The sequence below is a fragment of the Nematolebias whitei genome, chromosome 20 (assembly GCF_014905685.2).
Source record: "Nematolebias whitei isolate Nwh7 chromosome 20, NemWhi1, whole genome shotgun sequence".
NCBI lineage: Eukaryota > Metazoa > Chordata > Actinopteri > Cyprinodontiformes > Rivulidae > Nematolebias > Nematolebias whitei.
The window spans coordinates 24,264,643-24,283,991 of NC_056517.1; the positions used below are offsets into that span (position 1 = coordinate 24,264,643).

The 19,349-nt window shown below is 39.1% G+C and overlaps 1 protein-coding gene across 4 annotated transcripts; it reads left to right on the plus strand.

Annotated features, from left to right (window-relative positions):
- The first annotated feature begins 2,454 nt into the window (after positions 1-2,454).
- On the plus strand, positions 2,455-5,642 carry cdv3 (carnitine deficiency-associated gene expressed in ventricle 3). 4 transcript variants are annotated; one of them, XM_037693797.1, is made up of 6 exons: positions 2,455-2,485; positions 2,633-2,898; positions 3,528-3,604; positions 4,081-4,214; positions 4,346-4,508; positions 4,586-5,640. In XM_037693797.1, the coding sequence occupies exons 2-6, from the start codon at positions 2,713-2,715 to the stop codon at positions 4,710-4,712; spliced, it is 687 nt and encodes a 228-aa protein (XP_037549725.1). In that variant the 5' UTR covers positions 2,455-2,485; positions 2,633-2,712; the 3' UTR covers positions 4,713-5,640. The 4 variants fall into 4 exon arrangements, with proteins under 4 accessions (XP_037549725.1, XP_037549727.1, XP_037549728.1 ...); XM_037693799.1 differs by having other exon boundaries at positions 2,656-2,898; XM_037693798.1 differs by having other exon boundaries at positions 2,470-2,485; positions 2,630-2,898.
- Positions 5,643-19,349: the final 13,707 nt, after the last annotated feature.

Sequence of the window (19,349 nt, forward strand, 5' to 3'; positions counted from 1 at the left end):
TTCGATTACATGACCCAATATGTGTTTTACAAACATCATGTCCATATCCATCCAATCCTTTGATCTTTTGTCTACAAATTTATTGACTACAGTCATTATTTCATATTTGTCAGTTCCAGTCAGGAACATACTTGCAAGATAATCATCAATTAAATAGTTCACATTGTTATCCACTTTAGGTATCGTTGCAGCAAGGCTGGATCCAACGTTCACAAAGTATTGATTAAATCCATTAGCAATTACATTTTCATCACATACATTCTTGTTGTCTATTGTAAAGTTTTGTGAAATGCTTGTTTTTCTTATATTTCTTACATCTCCTCCTACATGTCACTATGTGAGTGCAGCTACAGCGTGCGCTCTCAGGACATTATTACCTGCAGTGTTCCCTCAGTGAGGACTGAAGGCAAAAGGGCCTTCTCCTACTTCGCTCCTGTTTCCTGGAATATCTTACAAAAAGATGTGAAGCTCTTGACCTTGACCTCTCTAAGTGGCTTCAAACATCTGCTAAGTTCATGGCAAAAACCAATGCAGACATGTTCCTGTTTTTATTACTTTACATAGCTTTACAATCTAGTTTTTTTTTTATTAATACCATTTTCTTTCATTTGTTCTTCTCAATTAGTATGCTTTATTTTATGATTGTCTACTGTTGTCATCACTCTTTGTTAAAATCAGAGTCTCTCTTAAAAAATGAGTCCCTGAGGCTCAATGCGACTAACCTGTATAAATAAAGGTTGATGACTATATTATTACAAATTTTACCCTGGGAGGATAGTATTAATTAAAAAAGGACATAAGACAATACATAAAATTATGCAGTACATAAGTCAATGTCTCTTATCCCACCCCCACCCCCCCCACCCCAAAAAAAATGTAACCAATCTTTTGAACAGCTTGCAGTCTGACTTACAATAAAAATAAAGAAATATAACTTTATTAGAATAAAATAGTTAATGTTGGACACTTGATGGTCCCCAAATTTAGGATGACAATATATAAAAGCATTTAAACATTTGATCGTTAAATTTTGAGATTTTCCCCTGATCAATGATAATAAAATAACCACCTATATGCTTGATTGTAAAACTCCATTGAGACAGATTTGGGGCAGGTCAGTCCATCAGTTATCTTTATCAACTTCTTCCTTTTCGGGTCGCAGGGGATGGCTGGACATGGCGAGTTCAGTCATAAAAATCAAATATTTTAATCCACTCGATCAGCCGTGTCTACTACAGTATTCTGTTCTATGATTGTATGCTTGTTGAGTGTTTGCAGTCATAAATCTACCACCCTTTGCAAACATTTGGTACTGAACCAACAATTTTCAGTCAGGTGATCTGGACAGTTCCTTTTTTTTTTTGTGCTGAAACGTTTCACCTTCCATCCAGAAGTCTTCATCAGTCAAGGAAACACACAAAACAAAGCTGATTCTTCCCCCAACAGCTTACGCCAAAGTGGAACAAACCAGTTATGTTGGTGCTAAGATGGGCTCTTTGGCACACCCCCTCCTCCGGTGCCAGCCCTCTTCCTCCCCCATGCCAAAGAGACCATCTTAGCACCAACATAACTGGTTTGTTCCACTTTGGAGTAAGCTGTTGGGGGAAGAATCAGTTTTGTGTTGTGTGTTTCCTTGACTGATGAAGACTTCTGGATGGAAGGTGAAACGTTTCAGCACAAAAAAAATAAAAAAATAAAAAATAAAGAAACTGTCCAGATGACCTGAATGAATTTTGTTGGATTGTATACCTGGATTACTGAGCATGGACTTTGTTGGATTTGGTACTGAACATAAAAAAAGTATTAGTATACAAGCAGAACAGCAATTGTCCTAAAATTGGACCATTGAGGAACTCCCATTTTGGTCATTTTGACAAGTTAATGGCAAGATTCATATATATATATATATAGTTTGAATTAAGTTTTTATCAACATTACAAACGTGTCTGTCAGGGGTATATTAACAGGTAATAGTATTCAAGTATAAAAAAGAACAAGACAAGTACAGAAAGGTACAAAAGCTAAAAAAGTCTAAAAAGGTACAAAATCTATGTACAGGTTATATAGATAAATTCACATTAAGGTTTTCTAGAACTGAGATGGTTTTCATTACCTTTTTGTTTTTAAGTCCTTTAATTGTGGTCCTGTATATGTAAAGTTCCTTGCTGAAGTGGGTTATGTTTGGCTTTGAGTTTGACCACTTTTTCTTGTGAATGTGAAACTTTTCCCAGGAGAAGTAGAAATTGGGTGAAGTAAATCAAGTCTTTATCCAACAAAGTCCATGCTCAATAATCCAGGTATACAATCCAACAATTTTCAGTCCAAGATTTTATCCATTTCCTTATCAAGTCAAGTGTTCTAACACACACACACACACACAATAACAAAAATTTAAAAAGTGATCTAACACAAGTGCATACTTTTATTTTGACAGGACAAAAGTATTTCCGGTTCAGAGCGGAAGTGTTTCCGGGCGACGGGACAGGTTCGTCAAATCCTCTGCATGGCATGGTTGACAGCATAGCCGACGATTCAGACGGGGAACTAGGGCGTCCTGTTTAATATCAGGCTGTAATAAATGTTAAACTGTCAGAGTAAGAAGTAATTAAACTTGTTCCGGTCGTTTCAGCAGCTGTCCTCTTTCTCCGGGAGCAGATTTTCCTTCCTTGTCATTGCTCGAGTTAGCTGACTAACGCTCGTTGCTCGGTGAAAATGGCGGAACCAGCAGAGAAGAGTCTGGACGATTTCTTTGCCAAGAGGGATAAAAAGAAGAAGAAAGAGAAAGTAAAGGGGAAGGAGCCCGCCACCGGGTCCTCCACGACGGCTGTGGTGAAAAAGATGAAGAAAGAGAAGGAAAAATCGTCTAAAAACGAAAACCAAGACGCGCAAGTTGAAAAGGTAACCGAGGCTAGTTTGGTAACTTTTTGCTTCATTAGCGCCTCTGGCCTCAGAGGGGTGTCGAGGTAGAGTTTGTGTTCAGATTTAAGCCTGTGAATGTTACTGCGTTGTCTTTAAGTTTGTGCTTTTATATTTAATAAACGTGGTGAAAGTCGTACATTTTGTCACGAGATAAAATGCCGGTCAGTAGCTAACATATGGCCACCAGTAGCACATTTTTGACAGGGTACAAAAATCAGCACAACACCCATCTTATGCTCTGATTCGGATTCTGTGTCAAAACTTTTTAGGGTTGTACTTTTAGATACTGGACTTTTAAGTGTTCACATATTTATTTGAGGAAACTGACACTCTGTTGTGGTTGTCCATCAAGCTGCTTATAAATAGAAATATGGAATTTGTTCCTATTTTACTCTTTAAATACAGTTTTGATTACATGTGGTTTGGAAATGAATGCAAGTTGTAATGTTTGCCACATGAAAATGTTGAGTTCTGTGCAACTATATATATATATATATATATATATATATATATATATATATATATATACCAAATCATTTTATTCCTTGTTGCAGTGTCATATCTCAGCTGGCTGCTGTGCAGTTTTATAGTAAAATGTTTCTTTCCAGGAGGACGAGGAATGGAAAGAGTTTGAGCAGAAAGAAGTGGACTACAGTGGGCTTAGACTCCAGGCGCTACTGATGAGGTTGGCTTACAACTAGTTTATTTGACCTGTAGGTAAATTAGTTTATTTTAACTGCTGGTAAATTAGTTTCCAGCAGCATTTGCAGGAAATGAAACTCTCTTTCAGGCATTGTTTTCAAGAAGCAGGTGTTAGTAATACTCAAGGATCATATCCAGTTACATAAATTTAAAGCAAGCCAAATTATGTGATATTAATGTCCCTGACAATAATTGATTTTACTTTCTTGTGTGGCTAAAACTAATCTTTTGATTCATATCAAGTAGTTTCATACAGTTTAGTCCAACATCTACAAATCTTGTTAGATTGTTGAAGCTGAAGTCCAACGCAGAGGTACATGATGCTCCCATATAAAAAGCAGCTGATTGTATTTGTATTGATTTGTCAGAGCGGTTATAATATTCGCACTGGATCACTTTTAATAGGCTATTACTTAAACAAAATCAATTTGAAGCATCTGCTGAACTCATTGTTTGCAGTGATGAAAAGGATGAAGAGGAATATGAGAAAGAGGAGATAGGGGAGGATGGAGAGATCATTCTGGTCAGTGGAGACAAAGTATCTGGTCCCTGGAACAAGTCTGGTGGTGCTCCTCCTGCCGCTGCGCCTGTAGGTGAGTGAACCACTTTCAGTACGCAGACATTTGTGTTGAGAAGTCCATCCAGGAAAGAAACGCTAAAACAAATGGATTATAGGATTTATTGATACAATAACTACATGTAGAGGTTCTGATTTTGCACACAGAGGAAGAAGAGTTGCCTGAGGTGAAGCCTGCTGGTGTCTACAGACCTCCTGGAGCTCGACTTACCCCCAGCAGACGAGGCCCCAGCCAGGGCCCTCCTGAGATCTTCAGTGACGCACAGTTCCCCTCCCTACTGTCCACCGCCAAGCACGTTGAGACACGCAAGTAAGCCAAAGTCCAGGACGAAGAGTTTGCGTGTGAGATTTATGTCGTTCTGATTTAACTCCCGCCTTGTCTTTCAGGGACAGAGAAATGGAGAAGACCTTTGAGGTTGTGAAACACAAGAGTCGTGGTCGGGAAGAAACCAGCGGCGCTTCCATTCAGCACCTGCAACTCGACAACCAGTACGCCATCCTGGGGGACAAGTAGAGCTGCTTCCCTTCGTCCCCTGGCCCCTCCAGCACGGTCCTGCTCAGCTCATTTAGGGAAGCTGAACTCCAGCGGTGTGGACTGCAGTCCTAAGAGCTCCTCCTGCCACCATCATCACACACACACACTCGGTCATACACAAGAACCCCTGCAGCGACTCCCTTTAAATAACACCGTTTGTCATCGAAACTGAAGGACTGCATCTGAAGGGGCCGACTTAAAAGATAAGAACCGAACCAGAAAAAGCCAAATCAATCCGAACATGCGACGCTGCAGCAGCAACGAGGGGAGGCGTAGAGATCCTTTGTGGACTGTGCTCAGGGCAGCAGTTGTGCAGCGCAACTTCTCTCTGGACTTCGACAAAGCCACAGAGGATCAGAGACGGCGATTTTACAAACTTCTGTGAAAATACCCATTTTCGTTTTGCAAGACTACAACCCTGTCGCGCGCGGTTCTTTAGAGGTGTGTGTTTGAGTTTTGGTTGGGGCTTGTTCCTCAGCAGCATGGCTGGTGGTGACAACGTGGACTGAGCTTTTCTTGTCTTGCTGTGGTGGTAAAAGGGGACTACAGCCAACCTCCACATACAAGTTGGCCTTCAGGCTCTTTAATTTAGAAACTTGAAGCGTTGTTTTTCATTCATGTGCTGATGATGACACTGCAGAACAAGAAGCGATAGGTTGTGTTATCATTTAGAATATACTCCATAAAGTGGCCTTACTCATGGGGAAACTGTCATCTGAGGTGTCTGATAGGCCGTTGCCTGCATCTTTGCACCACTTTGTGGAATAAAAGAGAAAAATATTTGAAAAAAAAAAGCAGGAATGTAGTTTGTTGTAGTTTGCCTGATGATTACAGCTACTAACTGTTTTCAAATCCACTGTTTGGTTTAATTTTCTCTTCAAACATCTAAAATAATAATCAAAGCTTGTTTCCAGTCCCTTTTTTCTTTTGCTTACATGTTTTTCTATGACTTTGCCATTGAACAGTCGTAAACATTGTTCTGATTATTTGTCCAATTTGAGTTCAGAACTTTTACAATTTGCTGAAAAGTGGTCGTTTGAACACTTTTCATTGTCGAGTTCGAAACGATCCAACTCTTAGCCTTGACTGGAGTTGTTTTGAACAGGAAGCGTGCTCTGCAGAAAGCTTCAACATCTGGTTTCTGCATTCTGCCACCCAGTGTTTACCACGAGAAACAAATTGTTTAGAAAAGCTGGATTTCTCTACTTGGTGTGATCTTCCCATGACACTTGGTGGAACTAGGTCATATCTATGGTTTGAAAAAGGAGCGCAGTCTAACCCGAGGAGGTTGAGAGTTTAGTTGAGGTGGAAGCTCAGTTTTCTACTGCGTCCTGTCCCAGAAAAGTTTTTTGTTCATATGTGAACCCGAGCCTCGTCTCTTCTGCTCCTCTCACGAAAACCGTTCCTCTGTGGTCTCATTTCATCAGAGTAGGTGTTCCTTTTTTCCCTCTTTGCACATTTAACAAATAAAGTTCCGTCTCTTTTGAGGAAAAATAATCAAATGATCTTATACGAAGCATATTAACGAATAAAAATAAAAAAAAATTCACTGCGATGACTTATTTCTTGAAATTTGTCAGTCAAGATGGGTCTCCATGTGATGTGTTCCTCTAGTTTTCCGCTTTATTTTTTAAGATAAACCTAATAAAATCTGTATTTGTGAATAATCCTACGCACTCTTTGCTCTATCAATCAAAACCATGGATGAAGAATTTGATTTCAGATCAACTCGTGTGGAAGTAGAATTGTTTCTTTAACAGAAGCCACATTTTAACAGGTGAACTCGTCCAGTGTAAAATACTAGTTACAAACCTTTTACACAACTCTACCCCTGTCTTAAAAGAAAATTATGGTCTTCAAAAGTAAACGTATACGAAATTATTCATAGTTTTTTAAACAAAGTTTATAAAAGCATCAATCTTTGACATCAATATGTTTGTTAAGGTTTACATTCAGCTGTAAATCAGCTTTGCCTGATTCGGTGCAAAAATGGAGGCTTAACTGTTAATTTGTGCTTTGTATCAATGATTGTTCGAAATAAAGTTTGAAAAAAAGTGATGATGGCATGCTGCGTTCCATTTACCTCACAAATCACAGCTTGGATCTGGAAATGATGACTAAACTAATCGAGTCTGAGAAATGACTAGGATTTATTTTTTATGTTCATATATAAAACAGCAACAAAAGGACTTAGTGCTAAGTTTTATTATTTTTGTTATTACGGCAACACTTAGTGCTTATACTTTCCAGAATTGCACCTCTCAAGGTGGCTGCATGTTGGAGCAGCTCTGTTACTTTCATTGTAGGATTTTGCTTTTGGAAACTTTAGTTCCTCTTTTTCTGGATGTAAATCACATTTTTTGGATGGTTGTTTCCTCTGGTATCAGATGCTGTGCAGCTGGAAGGATTTTTACTGAAACTTTTTTAGTTTTGGACATTTGTGATGATGTGTAACCATGCCAACAAGGCAGTTTTCTACAACCAGCAGCTGATTAACATCTCAAAAGCTCAAATAATATCTCAACTACAGCCCCAAATCTCAAATGAGTTGAAAAGGATGTTCTGTGGATGCATTCTCATCTACCTGCCAGCTGTGCTCGAGTGCCTGACCACTGAGATCCTGGAACTAGCAGGAAACATGGGTCATGACAACAGAAGGACAGAATCGTCCCTCGGCACCTACAATTGGCTGTCCGCAGCGACGAAGAGTTCGGCAGACTGCTGGGAGGAGTGGCCATCGCTCTGGGAGGAGTTCTGCCTGGCATTCAAGCGGTCCTACAGCCCGGGGGAACCAAGAGACCAGCCGAGTCTGGACAGATCGGACGGCATCTGCAGCCAGTTTATTTGGATCCACTGTGGGATGGACCTTTACAAGAGATCCTTCCTGTCTACAGCAGCATCTATAATATCTCTCAATGAAATGAGGATAACGAGTTACAACAACAAATAATTTCCCTTTGGGATTAATAAGGTATTTTGAATTTAATTGAATAAAGAGTTGTTTTCAGTTTATTTAGCACCAAGTCACTACAGAAGTCACCTCGACACTGAACAGAAACATTCACATAAATAAAAAGTCAGTAACATTATCTAAGGAAGGCAGCAGATTAGAAGTCCACATACTTTTACCACTCATGAATATTTAATAATGGATCAAACTCCTCAATATATAAATGACCAAGTATGATATTTTTGTCTCATTTGTTTAATTGGGCTCTCTTTATCTAATTTTAGGACTTGTGTGAAAATCTGATGATATTTTAGGTCATATTTATGTAGAAATATAGAAAATTATAAAGAGCTCACAAACTTTCAAGCACCACTGTATGTTCTTTATGTTTGGATTTTAGTGCGATCAGTGATCTCACTGCTCTCAAACCTGGCAGCCACAAGATGGTGGTGGTGGTCTTCACCCCAAGCTCCATGGTTTTATTTTAAAAAAAGGGTAATACAGTACTAGAAAGTTCCTGGAGAAACTTTGACGGGGGCTGCCTATTTATAATTAAATTATTATTAAAATTAATATTAATGATTATTAATATCAATAATCATACTGCTTATTAATATTAATAATTAGTAATATATTGTTAATTATTATTGTCGAAATATTAAAAATCAATATTACTAATATTCATACCAATACTTAATATTAATAATTATTCATATTAAAATGCATAATTATTAACATTGATATTAATAATTGATGTTCATTATTATTATTATTACTAATTAATAATAATAATAGGTGATAATAGGTGCCTTCCTTGCATGTTGAACCAAAATGGCTCCATACGTTAGGTTTCTGTGAAGAGTTTTCTTGTATTCATTTCCTATGGGAAATTTGGCATCTTTGTTAGCAAAATATGTCGCCATGGTAACTGCGAATGCCAATAAAAGTAATTGCACTTCCCGGAGCCGGGCCGATCGTTTTGATATAACTTTTGTGGGGGACAACGTTGTAGTTTGGGCCGCATTAAAGTTGAAAAAGATATGCTTTTCAGGTGTAGAATAATAACTGGGCAGTCACCAACAAGTTCCTGGAGTTGGTGAAATGTTGCGTTTTTGTTCCAAATTGCGTCGCCATGGTAACTCAAAATGCCAATTTTGAGTAATAGCACACATCAAAGGGCCGAGCCAGTCATTTTGATATAACTTTTGTGGGGGTAGACACTGTAGTTCGGGCCGCATTAACCGAGATAGAAATGTAGACACACTTCCAAGGTGTAGAATAATAGGTGCCTAGTTCCCAAAAAGCTGGACTAACAGGCTTATTTTAAATAACAAAAAAGAGGACATAAATTAGAAAATTAAAACCAAAGGTTAAAAGCAGTCTAACAGGAAGTGGTTTGGCTCTGGATTTAATCTAAACGCTACAAGTCAGCCTGATACATTTACGTTTACTCCAGAGCTAGCTGACCTCCTGCACAGGAGAGATCATCTTTGGGCCACAGCGAGAAAATCTGACCCAGACACTGATTGGTTGAGTTTTCGACAGATGAGGAATAAATGCACAACTGCTGTCAAAGCAGCAAAACGCAACTATTTCTTATCTCAGACCTCCAAAAATCTAAATGACCCTAACAGATTCTGGAAAACCATCAAATCTCTCTCAGGCATCCCCCAATCATCTGACCTCCCATCACAACTTCTCGTTAACTCTGTTCCTGTGTCAAATAAGCACGAGATCCTGAACTGTTTCAACAAACATTTTGTTGCTTCTGGTTCTTTATTTGACACAGTAACTAATGGAAAATCAGCCACTTCACTTAATAACCAAACTTCTACAAATCAAATCCCTCCTACAAGTCAATCCTCAGTTAATCACAGCTTCTCTTTTTCTCCATTCTCAGTCAGTGAGGTCAATAAACTGTTAAAAGATCTTGACCCTAAAAAATCTGCAGGTCCAGATGAACTTCCACCTTATTTCTCAAGGCTGGCTGCTCATATCATCACAGTCCCTGTGACCCACATCTTCAATCTCTCCATAAGACAAAACTCCATCCCAGGCACTTGGAAAACGGCCTTTGTTCTTCCTTTGCTGAAGGGAGGTGACCCCACCTCACTGAACAACTATCGACCAATCTCTAAACTCTGCATTTTAGCCAAGGTTCTAGAAAAACTGATAAACTCTCAAATCAAAAATTACCTGGACTCATTTAACATCTTACCTCCACATCAATCTGGTTTCAGGAAACAACACAGCACAACCACTGCTTCACTGAAGGTTCTTAATGACGTTGTTGAAGCACTGGATGCTAAGGATTATTGTGCTGCACTTTTCTTAGACCTGTCTAAAGCTTTTGACACTGTGGATCATAACATCTTGTGTCATAAACTCACAGAAATTGGTTTCTCAGAACACACCATTGGTTGGTTCTCTAACTATCTTTCAGACCGGAGGCAATGTGTTCAACATAATGGTACTTCCTCCAGTTATTTAACGTCAACAATGGTGTACCACAAGGCTCAGTCTTAGGACCCACCCTCTTTACAATCTACATACATAATGTAGGTAAAAACATCCCTAATGCATCCATACACTTCTATGCTGATGACACAGTTGTTTATTGTCGAGCTAAAACTGTTGCTAAGGCTTTCCAGCTTTTGAATTCTGCATTCAACTACATCCAGACTGATTTGTTCCACCTCAAACTTGTCCTAAATGCCGACAAAACCAAACGGATGCTTTTTTCAAATGGGAAGTTGGTCCCAGCAGTTCTTCCTCCGATTTTATCCTCAAATGGTGTCCCCATTGAGTTTGTTGATTCCTATAAATATTTGGGTATCTTGGTCGACTCACATCTCTCTTTTAAGCTCCATGTGGAAAACTTGGTAAAGAAACTGAAAGTTAAACTGGGTTTCTTTTTCAGAAACAGATCCTGTCTAACCCTGAATGCTAGAAAACGCCTTGTATCTGTGACTTACCTTCCCTCAATTGATTATGGTGACATTATTTACATGAACGCTCCTACAAGAACCCTGCAGATGTTGGATGCTGTCTATCATGGTGCACTAAGATTTATAACTGGCTGTGATTATGATACCCATCATTGCACCCTGTATTCACTGGTTAACTGGACATCATTAACTTCACGCAGACTCTCTCACTGGTACATTTTCATCTTTAAATCACTTCTTGGTCTGCTGCCTTCATACATCTCCTCCTAGATGTCTCTGCGTGAGTGCAGCTACAGCGTGCGCTCTCAGGACATTATTACCTGCAGTGTTCCCTCAATGAGGACTGAACTAGACAAAAGGGCCTTCTCCTACTCCACTCCTGTTTCCTGGAATATCTTACAAAAAGATTTGAAGCTCTCGACCTTGACCTCTCTAAGTGGCTTTAAGAATCTGTTGGACTCCTGGCAGGGACCAATGCAGACATGTTCCTGTTTTTAGTTTTATACATTCGCCTTAGAATCTAGCTGTTTTTTTTTTGTTTTTTATTGTGTTACCTTTTCCTTTTAGCCATCCTATTTGTAAAAAAAAAAAAAAAAACCTGCAGTATGACCTTTTATAATTGTTTATTGTTGTTGCTGTTGTCCATTGTTGTCATCTTTCTTTGTTGAAATCAGGTCTCTCTTGTAAATGAGTCCTCGAGGCTCAATGGGATTTACCTGTCTAAATAAAGGTTGATTGATACATAAACATCTTACCTGGAAAAACATTGATATATTGAACCATAATGTACTTATTTTATAAAATGAGATGGATTTTAGGTAGTTTGTCTGACGACTGAACAATAAGTAACAAAAACTGATGTTCCAGTATCACATGCATGCATTATAAAAAATGACCTAAGTCCATAAGGCTGACACATTGTCCAGTTTTAAGACTGGGCTTAAGACTTTCTTTTTTGATAAATCCTATAAATAGGGTTGGCTCATTATGCTGCCATAAGCTTATGAACCTCATTTCCTTAAATGAACTGTTAAAATTGAATAGTTTTCATAACATGTGATTCTTGACCTGTCATTGTGTATCTGTTCCTACCAAACCCAGCCTGTTGAAGCAGATGGCCACTTGTCCTGAGCCTGGTTCTGCTTAAGAGTTCTTCCTCATGAGGGAGTTTTTCCTTTCCACTGTCACCTTCATGCTTGCTCAAGATGAGAGTTCTGTGATGGAGTTAAATTCAAATTCAGTGCAGTTTATTTATATAGCGCCATATCGCAACAAAGTTGTCTCAGGGCACTTTATAGGAACATTCACATACATACCAACATTTTTCAGTCAGGTCATCTGGACAGTTTCTTTTTTTGTGCTGAAACGTTTCACCTTCGATCCGGAAGGCTTCATCAGTCAAGGAAACACACAACACAAAATTGATTCTTCCCCCAACAGCTTACTCCAAAGTGGAACAAACCAGTTATGTTGGTGCTAAGATGGTGTCTTTGCTGTTGGGGGAACGGGGGGGGGGGGGGGAACAGAGGAGAAGCAGCAGAAAGGTGTGGAGGACTACAACTCTGCTTCCTGGAATGGACCCTGGGTTGTCAATAATTTGGGGGATAAACAAAATCAGCCATATTTCTAGAAAGAAGAGCGGCTCTGTCCAAAGTGGGATGGATGCCATCTCTCCGCATCAGACCAGGTTTTCCCCAGAAAGAACTCCAGTTATCTATGTAGCCCACGTCATTGTCAGAACACCATCTGGACACCCAGCGGTTAAACGATGACATATGGTGAAACATGTCATCGCTGCAGGTTGCGGAGCAAAGCAGAGAAAGCAGTCTGCTCTTCAGATAAATAGTGTTAAATTATTATTTTTATATATGAACATTTCTGTTCAGTGCCCTGAGATGACTTCTGTTGTGACTTGGCGCTATATAAATAAACTGACTTGAACTGACCTGTTCTTTATCGATAATCTCTTACAGTGGACGTTATGAAGTCCTAGACTTGCAAAGAAAACCTAAAATGTTTTTGCACTATTGCAGGAAGAGTGACACAAACTCACTGGGATTTTATAGTTCGAGGGCACAAGTGAACGAAGAATCTATTTTCAGATTAAATATTTGTAAAAGGCAGGTGCATATGCCTTTTTGAAGCTCACAGAAAAAAAGAATCATGCAAATTCACTTAGTAAAAGAACAAAAAACAAAGACAAAAAACTATAAATTCCTCACGTATGTTGCCGCAGGACTGTCAAATACTGTATTTTAACCCCACCTCTGTTCACATTTCTTCAAGCTTCATAGAAACAAACTGTCACCTGAACTCTTGGTAACAAAAACATTACATATAAAATTTAACCTCACCGTAAAGTGACATTCTACATGATCCACTTTATAAGGTTGGTATTTCATTTGTCTCCTGACCTTTGACTATACTTTTAACATTTGGTTAGGAAGGGCATTGACTCTGCATATAAAAGAGCTGCTGCCAGATCAATAAATGAACCCGGCCTGATTCAGTAGACTCTACTCTCACATGTAGGCCCAATCCTTTGTTGCTTTTTTTCAGCAGAAGTTGTGTTAATATGGTAAAAACCTGAGGTCCGTAAGGCAAGGTCAGAAATCTGAATTACTGGACGAGATTTCACTGTTACGCATTAAACACAAAGTAAGACGTGAATGATAGAATACAACTTTTTCTACTGAGTATTCAAGTATTTTTAGGGCCAAATTTAAAAAAGTAATCATAGGACAGTGTACAAACAATACAAATTCATATGGTGTAAAAAGAAATTGAGATAAAGGAGAACAATGTTGAAAAATTAAAAGGCAGTCCTCCAGTGGCTGGAAGTTAATGGTCTCTGTTGCAATCGTTTTATGTTCTGCTTTTCCAAACTGCAGCTTACATGGAGCTCCTGAGTGTCATTCAGCAGCCTCGCCACTGAGTTTTTTCTTTATTCTGAGAAAGAAGTCAAGTTCTGCCATCTTCACAAAGCAGCTGGAGACAGACTGTAGTCTTTGTTTCATTTCATTTATCCACCTCTTTATGACATTAGATTGCTAACTTTAGGTAAGTGGCATGGTTAAATAACATTTATTATGTCACTGCGCAGCATTTGCTTTTTGTTTTTCTGCCAGCTTGTTATATTTTTCACACAAAAGTCTGAAACTGTTACTGACATGAGAAGTACTATAATTTTGTTAAGTCGTTCATTATTCATGTAAATAATGAATCTTCTTCATACACCAAAGTTAGTCATGGAGTTCCTCAGGGTTCAGTGCTTGGACCAATACTTTTTACCTTACCCTGGTATATATGCTTCCATTAGATAGTTATTAAACAGCATGGGATACATTTTCATTGTTATGCTGATGATATACAGTTATATTTGTCCATGAAAGCCAATGAATCCAGTCAGCTACTTAGACTGCAAGCATGTCTTAAATACATAAAAACCTGGATGACCCTTAATTTTCTGCTTTTAAACTTAGACAAGACTGAGATTTTGTTTGTCTTTTTGGACCTGAGCATCTTAGGGATACATTTTGCAGTATTTCACTCTCCTTGGATGGCATTAATGTGGACTCCAGTGGAGCCTGGTTCTGATAAACGTTTCTTCCTCATGAGGGAGTTTTTCCTTTCCACTATCGCCTTCATGCTTGCTCAAGATGAGAGTCTGTGATGAAGTTAAACTCAAAACAGTCTGCTCCTCAGATAAATAGTGTTAACTTACTTTTTATGTATATGAATGTTTCTGTTCAGTACCCTGAGATGACTTCTGTTATGACTTTGAGCTATATAAAAAATTGAATTGAATTTAGGTACAGTGTCTTTTAACAAAGCTCATACATTATTTAAGACATCTAGTTGAGTGGTGATCAAGAAAAAAGCTAGAAATGACATAATGCTTCTATTTTCATATTGTGAAGCAGCTTCTTAAACTCTCATGATACTCTTTTGAGGACCAAAATGTGCACATTTTGGACCGAGAACACAGATGTTTTGATAGGGGGTGAAGGAAGCAATTTGTAAAAAGAGAAAAGCCATCTCTTAACAGAGGAGGGGGCCTCAGATTTCCACTTTCAAAAACCTATAATGCAACTTTAAGACAGATTCCCAGCCGGTTTTCACACTTTATGGGAACAGAGGGGTCTCATCTGTGAATTAGAGTAACAAAGACCTTAAGAAACCCCTACTGTTAAGGTGTTGAGGCCTGTCTTGTCAAATCTACATATATGTGTGTGTCTTATCTCACTCAGCCTTATAAGCTGAATCTCTCACTCACTGCTCATTGAATTGAAAAAGCTCCTCCGATGAGGAGTGAAACGTTTTCTGTTACAAATAAAGTCCACTTGTTTTTGTATTGAACGCTTTTTGAATTCATCATGTCCTGGATGACTGAGAATCTTCACCAGCAGCTTCTTAAACGTTCCTTGAATTCCACCACTTACACGTTGAGATATAGGCTTGCACTGCCATTATAGCTCACCTCGTAGAACCTGGTACTGCAGGCACAACTCGGCATAAGCTTGAGTTTTAAAGGCTAATCCAAGAGCCATTTTTATCTATAGGTTTCAAGTGATGGATCTCAGGAAATGCAAAGCAAACACACAGATTCTATCTTTGAGCAGAAATATTGATATCCATCTGAATCATTTGAACATGTAGTTGTTAAAAAGGAAGAGTTTCATATGAGGAAGTCTGGAAAGGGTGATTCTCTTTAAGGTCTTTGGTCCACAGAACGACTCCCCCCTCTGCACTAGTGGGTGAGTACACTGATTTCAACACTGTTTGTTTTATAAATTGTTTCAGAGCAACAAACAAAAAGACACAGAACACGTTTGTGGTAAAAGTTCCTAACAGCTTCTTGGTTATTTTAATGGTGCCACAAACAGCCTCTTGTCCTGCAGAATTTCTTTATATTTAACTGTAAAATACTGAATAATAAAATAAATCCAGGTCTTTGGTATGCTTTATGATATTTCAAGATATTACCCATAAGCAATGAGCAACACTAAACATTTAATATTGCCATGATCTTATCCAAACAATGGGACAAACTCTATACTGTAGCAACAACACAATACCAAATAAATGTATTCTCACACATTTGATCATGTTTATCATTTATTTAGGGCAGCACGTTGGTGAAGTGGTTAGTGTTTGCCTCATGAATAGCAGGTCCTGGCTTTGAAGCTTGACTGTGACCTTTCTGTTTGATTTTCTCCAGGTTTCCTCTCACAGTCCACAAACACAAACTTGCCTGGTAGATGAAATGGAGACTCTTAATCATCCGTAGATGTCTCTATCCGGTATTCCTGTGATGGACTGGTGACCTGGCCAGGGTGGACCCTGCCTCTCGCCCATAGACTGCTGGACTACCTCCCCAGGTATAGAAAATGGTTGAATTGTTCGTTTGTTTACAGATGATGAAAAACACTTGCAGAAAGATCATTTGTCTAAAGCAATGGTTCCCAACCCTAGTCCTTGAGGAACACCATCCTGCATGTTTTAGTTGTTTTCCTCCTTTGACACACCTGATTTGAATAAACGGGTGATTAATGGGCTTCTGCAGAACTTGATGAAGTAGTTACATCACTGCATCAGGTGTGTTGGAGGAGGAAACAACTAAAGCAGGTAGGATGGTGTTCCTCAAGGACCAGGGTTGGGAAACACTGGTGTTCCTTGGTAGTCCCTTGCATACACATCTTCTTTATTACTTTTTTCCCTGCAAAGACAAAAGATACATTAAATCTATTACATGTTCTCTTCTTTCGTTACAGTTTTCACCATTAGCTTCTCTTCTAACATAGAAATAACAGATGGACTAATGGTTTCTTACCTGGTCTCTATTGTCCTCTGGTGGTGCAGCTGGAAACTCAGAATTGGAAGAAAGAATGTTCCACTTACCAATCTGGTGATTTCAGAGTATCATAAATTATTACAAAGCTTCACATTCAACTCTACCCTAACCTCTTCATAAAATATGACACATGAATATACAGAACTTTCCAAAAAAATTAGAATATCATGGAAAAGTTGTTTAACTCCCATAATTCCATTCAAAAAGTTAATCTTTACTAGATGATAGACTTAGGGCCCACAATTTAAACAATTTCAAAAATTTGTTTATTTTTACATAATTTGGGCTTCCAGCTCATGAAACCCACAAAAACAGGATTTCAAAAAATTAGAATACTGTGGCGAAATCATCCCAAAAATTTCAGGGCATGAATGTTTTAAACTGAGTGTGACGCACTAATCATCTACTAAACTCAAAGCACCTTCACAGTTTTCCTTAGGTGTCATTAAATTGCTTCAGTTTGGCTCAATTGTCTCAGTTCGGTTCAATATGGGGAAGACTGCAGACCTAACTGACCAGAAGACCATCATTGATACCCTCCATAGGATGGGTAAGCCACAAAAGTTCATAGCTAAGGAGACTGGCTGTTCACAGAGTGCTGTGTCCAAGCATATCAATGGAAAGTCTGGTGGAAGGGCAAAATGTGGCAGGAGAAGATGCACCAGCAAAAGAGATGATCGTGGGCTTCATTGGATTATCAAACAGAGAAGATTCCAGAATCTGGCAGAGATACAGAAAGAGTGGAACGAGGCGGGAGTCCATCCTCAGCTCCTCCATCACGGTGTGGTACGCCGGGGCCACTGCCAGGGACAGACTCAGACTGCAGCGCGTTGTGCGCTCAGCTGAGAAGGTGATCGGCTGCAGCCTTCCATCCCTCCACGACCTGTACGTCTCCAGGACTGTGAGGCGAGCAGGTCGGATCACAGCTGACCCTGCTCACCCTGCACACGGACTGTTTGAACCACTCCCCTCAGGCAGGAGGCTTCGGTCCATTCGGACCAGAACCTCCCGCCATAAGAACAGTTTCTTCCCCTCTCCTGTTGGACTCCTGAACACTCATAATGCTACCTCATAATTTCTGCTTTGGTCACATTACATCTGTATTATAATTGAATACTCCATCTGTACTGTTCTCTAAGCTTTTTTTATTGTTTTCTATTGTATGGGTGTACATATGGTTATGTTATGTTTTTAATTTTACTTTATTTGTGGGTGTACACAGGCTTATGTCTTATGTAATGTTCTCATTTTTACTTAATTTTTACTTAATTTTTACTTTATTTTACTTTACTACTATTCGCACCTTATGTCGAAGCAAATTCCTAGTTTGTGAACCTCGTTCATTGACATGGCGATAATAAACTGATTCTGAGTCACAGCTTCATAAAACACCACATTCAGACGCATCCGGGAGATGGGATACAACTGTCGGGTTCCTCGGTCCTCTTTTCTGATGAAAGTAAAATGTACCTTTCATTCAGAAATCAAGGTCCAAGGGTTTGGAGGAAGAAGGGTGAGGAACAGATCCCATACTGCTTGAGGTCCAGTGTGAAATATCCACAGTCAGTCATGATTTGGGGTGCAATGTCCGGTGCAGGTGTTGGTAAACTCTGTTTTCTTAAATCCAAGGTCACCGCAACAGTCTACCAGAATGTTTAGAGGACTTTATGATTCCTTCTGCCAAGGATCTGTATGGAAATGCAGATTTCATCTTCCAGCAGGACCTGGCCCCTGCCCATGCCACAGTGCTTGACTGGCCAGCCAACTCACCGGACCTAAACCCCATTGAGAATCTATGGGGTATTCTCAAGAGGAAAATGAGAGTCACCTGACCAACAACAACAAAGAGCTGACAGCAAGCATCAAGGAAATCTGGGCTTATATATAAATATATATATAATAACTCCCAGACAATGCCACAGGCTGACTGATTCAATGCAACATCGCATCGAGGCAGTGATTAAGGCAAAGGGATTCCCAACCAAGTATTGAAGACTGACATATCATTTTGAAAGTACCATATTTTGATTGATTTGTTGTGATCCTAATTTCTTTCTTTTTTTCTGCAAAAACTGAGAAGTAGAGTGGGCTTATGTCTTCACAGTATTCTAATTTTTTGAAATCCTGGTTTTGTGGGTTTCATGAGCTGGAAGCCCAAATTATGTAAAAATAAACAAATAAATACTTGAAATCGTTTAAATTGTGGGCTCTGAATCTATCATCTATTAAAGATTAACTTTTTGAATGGAATTATGGAAGTTGAACAACTTTTCCATGAAATTCTAATTTTTTGGAACGGGTCTGTATAACAAATAGTATTTGTATCTGTACATTTAAGAGAAATATAACAATCTTGATCTAAACCTTCAAATTCAGTCAACAAAGGTGAACTGAGCGACCATCAGAGCATTAACGATCAGTTGTTAGGATGCTGGTCCTCCTTTATCATGTGAACAGCTAGTTTTGAATGTCAACAACAAACTGGTTATCCACCATGAGAAGGGGCTATTTATAAGACTGAGCTTATTACAGCTCCTCAGTCTGACGAAGTCTTGGATTAAAGAAGAAATGTTTCAACTAGTTTTTTTTCCTAATTCGTCCAGATGACCTGCTTTAACTTTGTTAGATTTTTCTACCTGGATTACTGAGCATGCATCTCAGGATATCTGTCTGTCAACAGCACTGGTGGCGGTCGTTGTTAACACAGGCCTCGGCTGATCCGGTATGATGTAATTTGCACAGACATGTTTGTTTTGGCTAAAGTCTTTTTACATCAGATGCCCTTCCTGACACAACCCTCACCGTTGACCTGGGCTTGGAAACGGCACAAACGGTACACTGGTTTGTGCTCCCTAGTTTAGCTC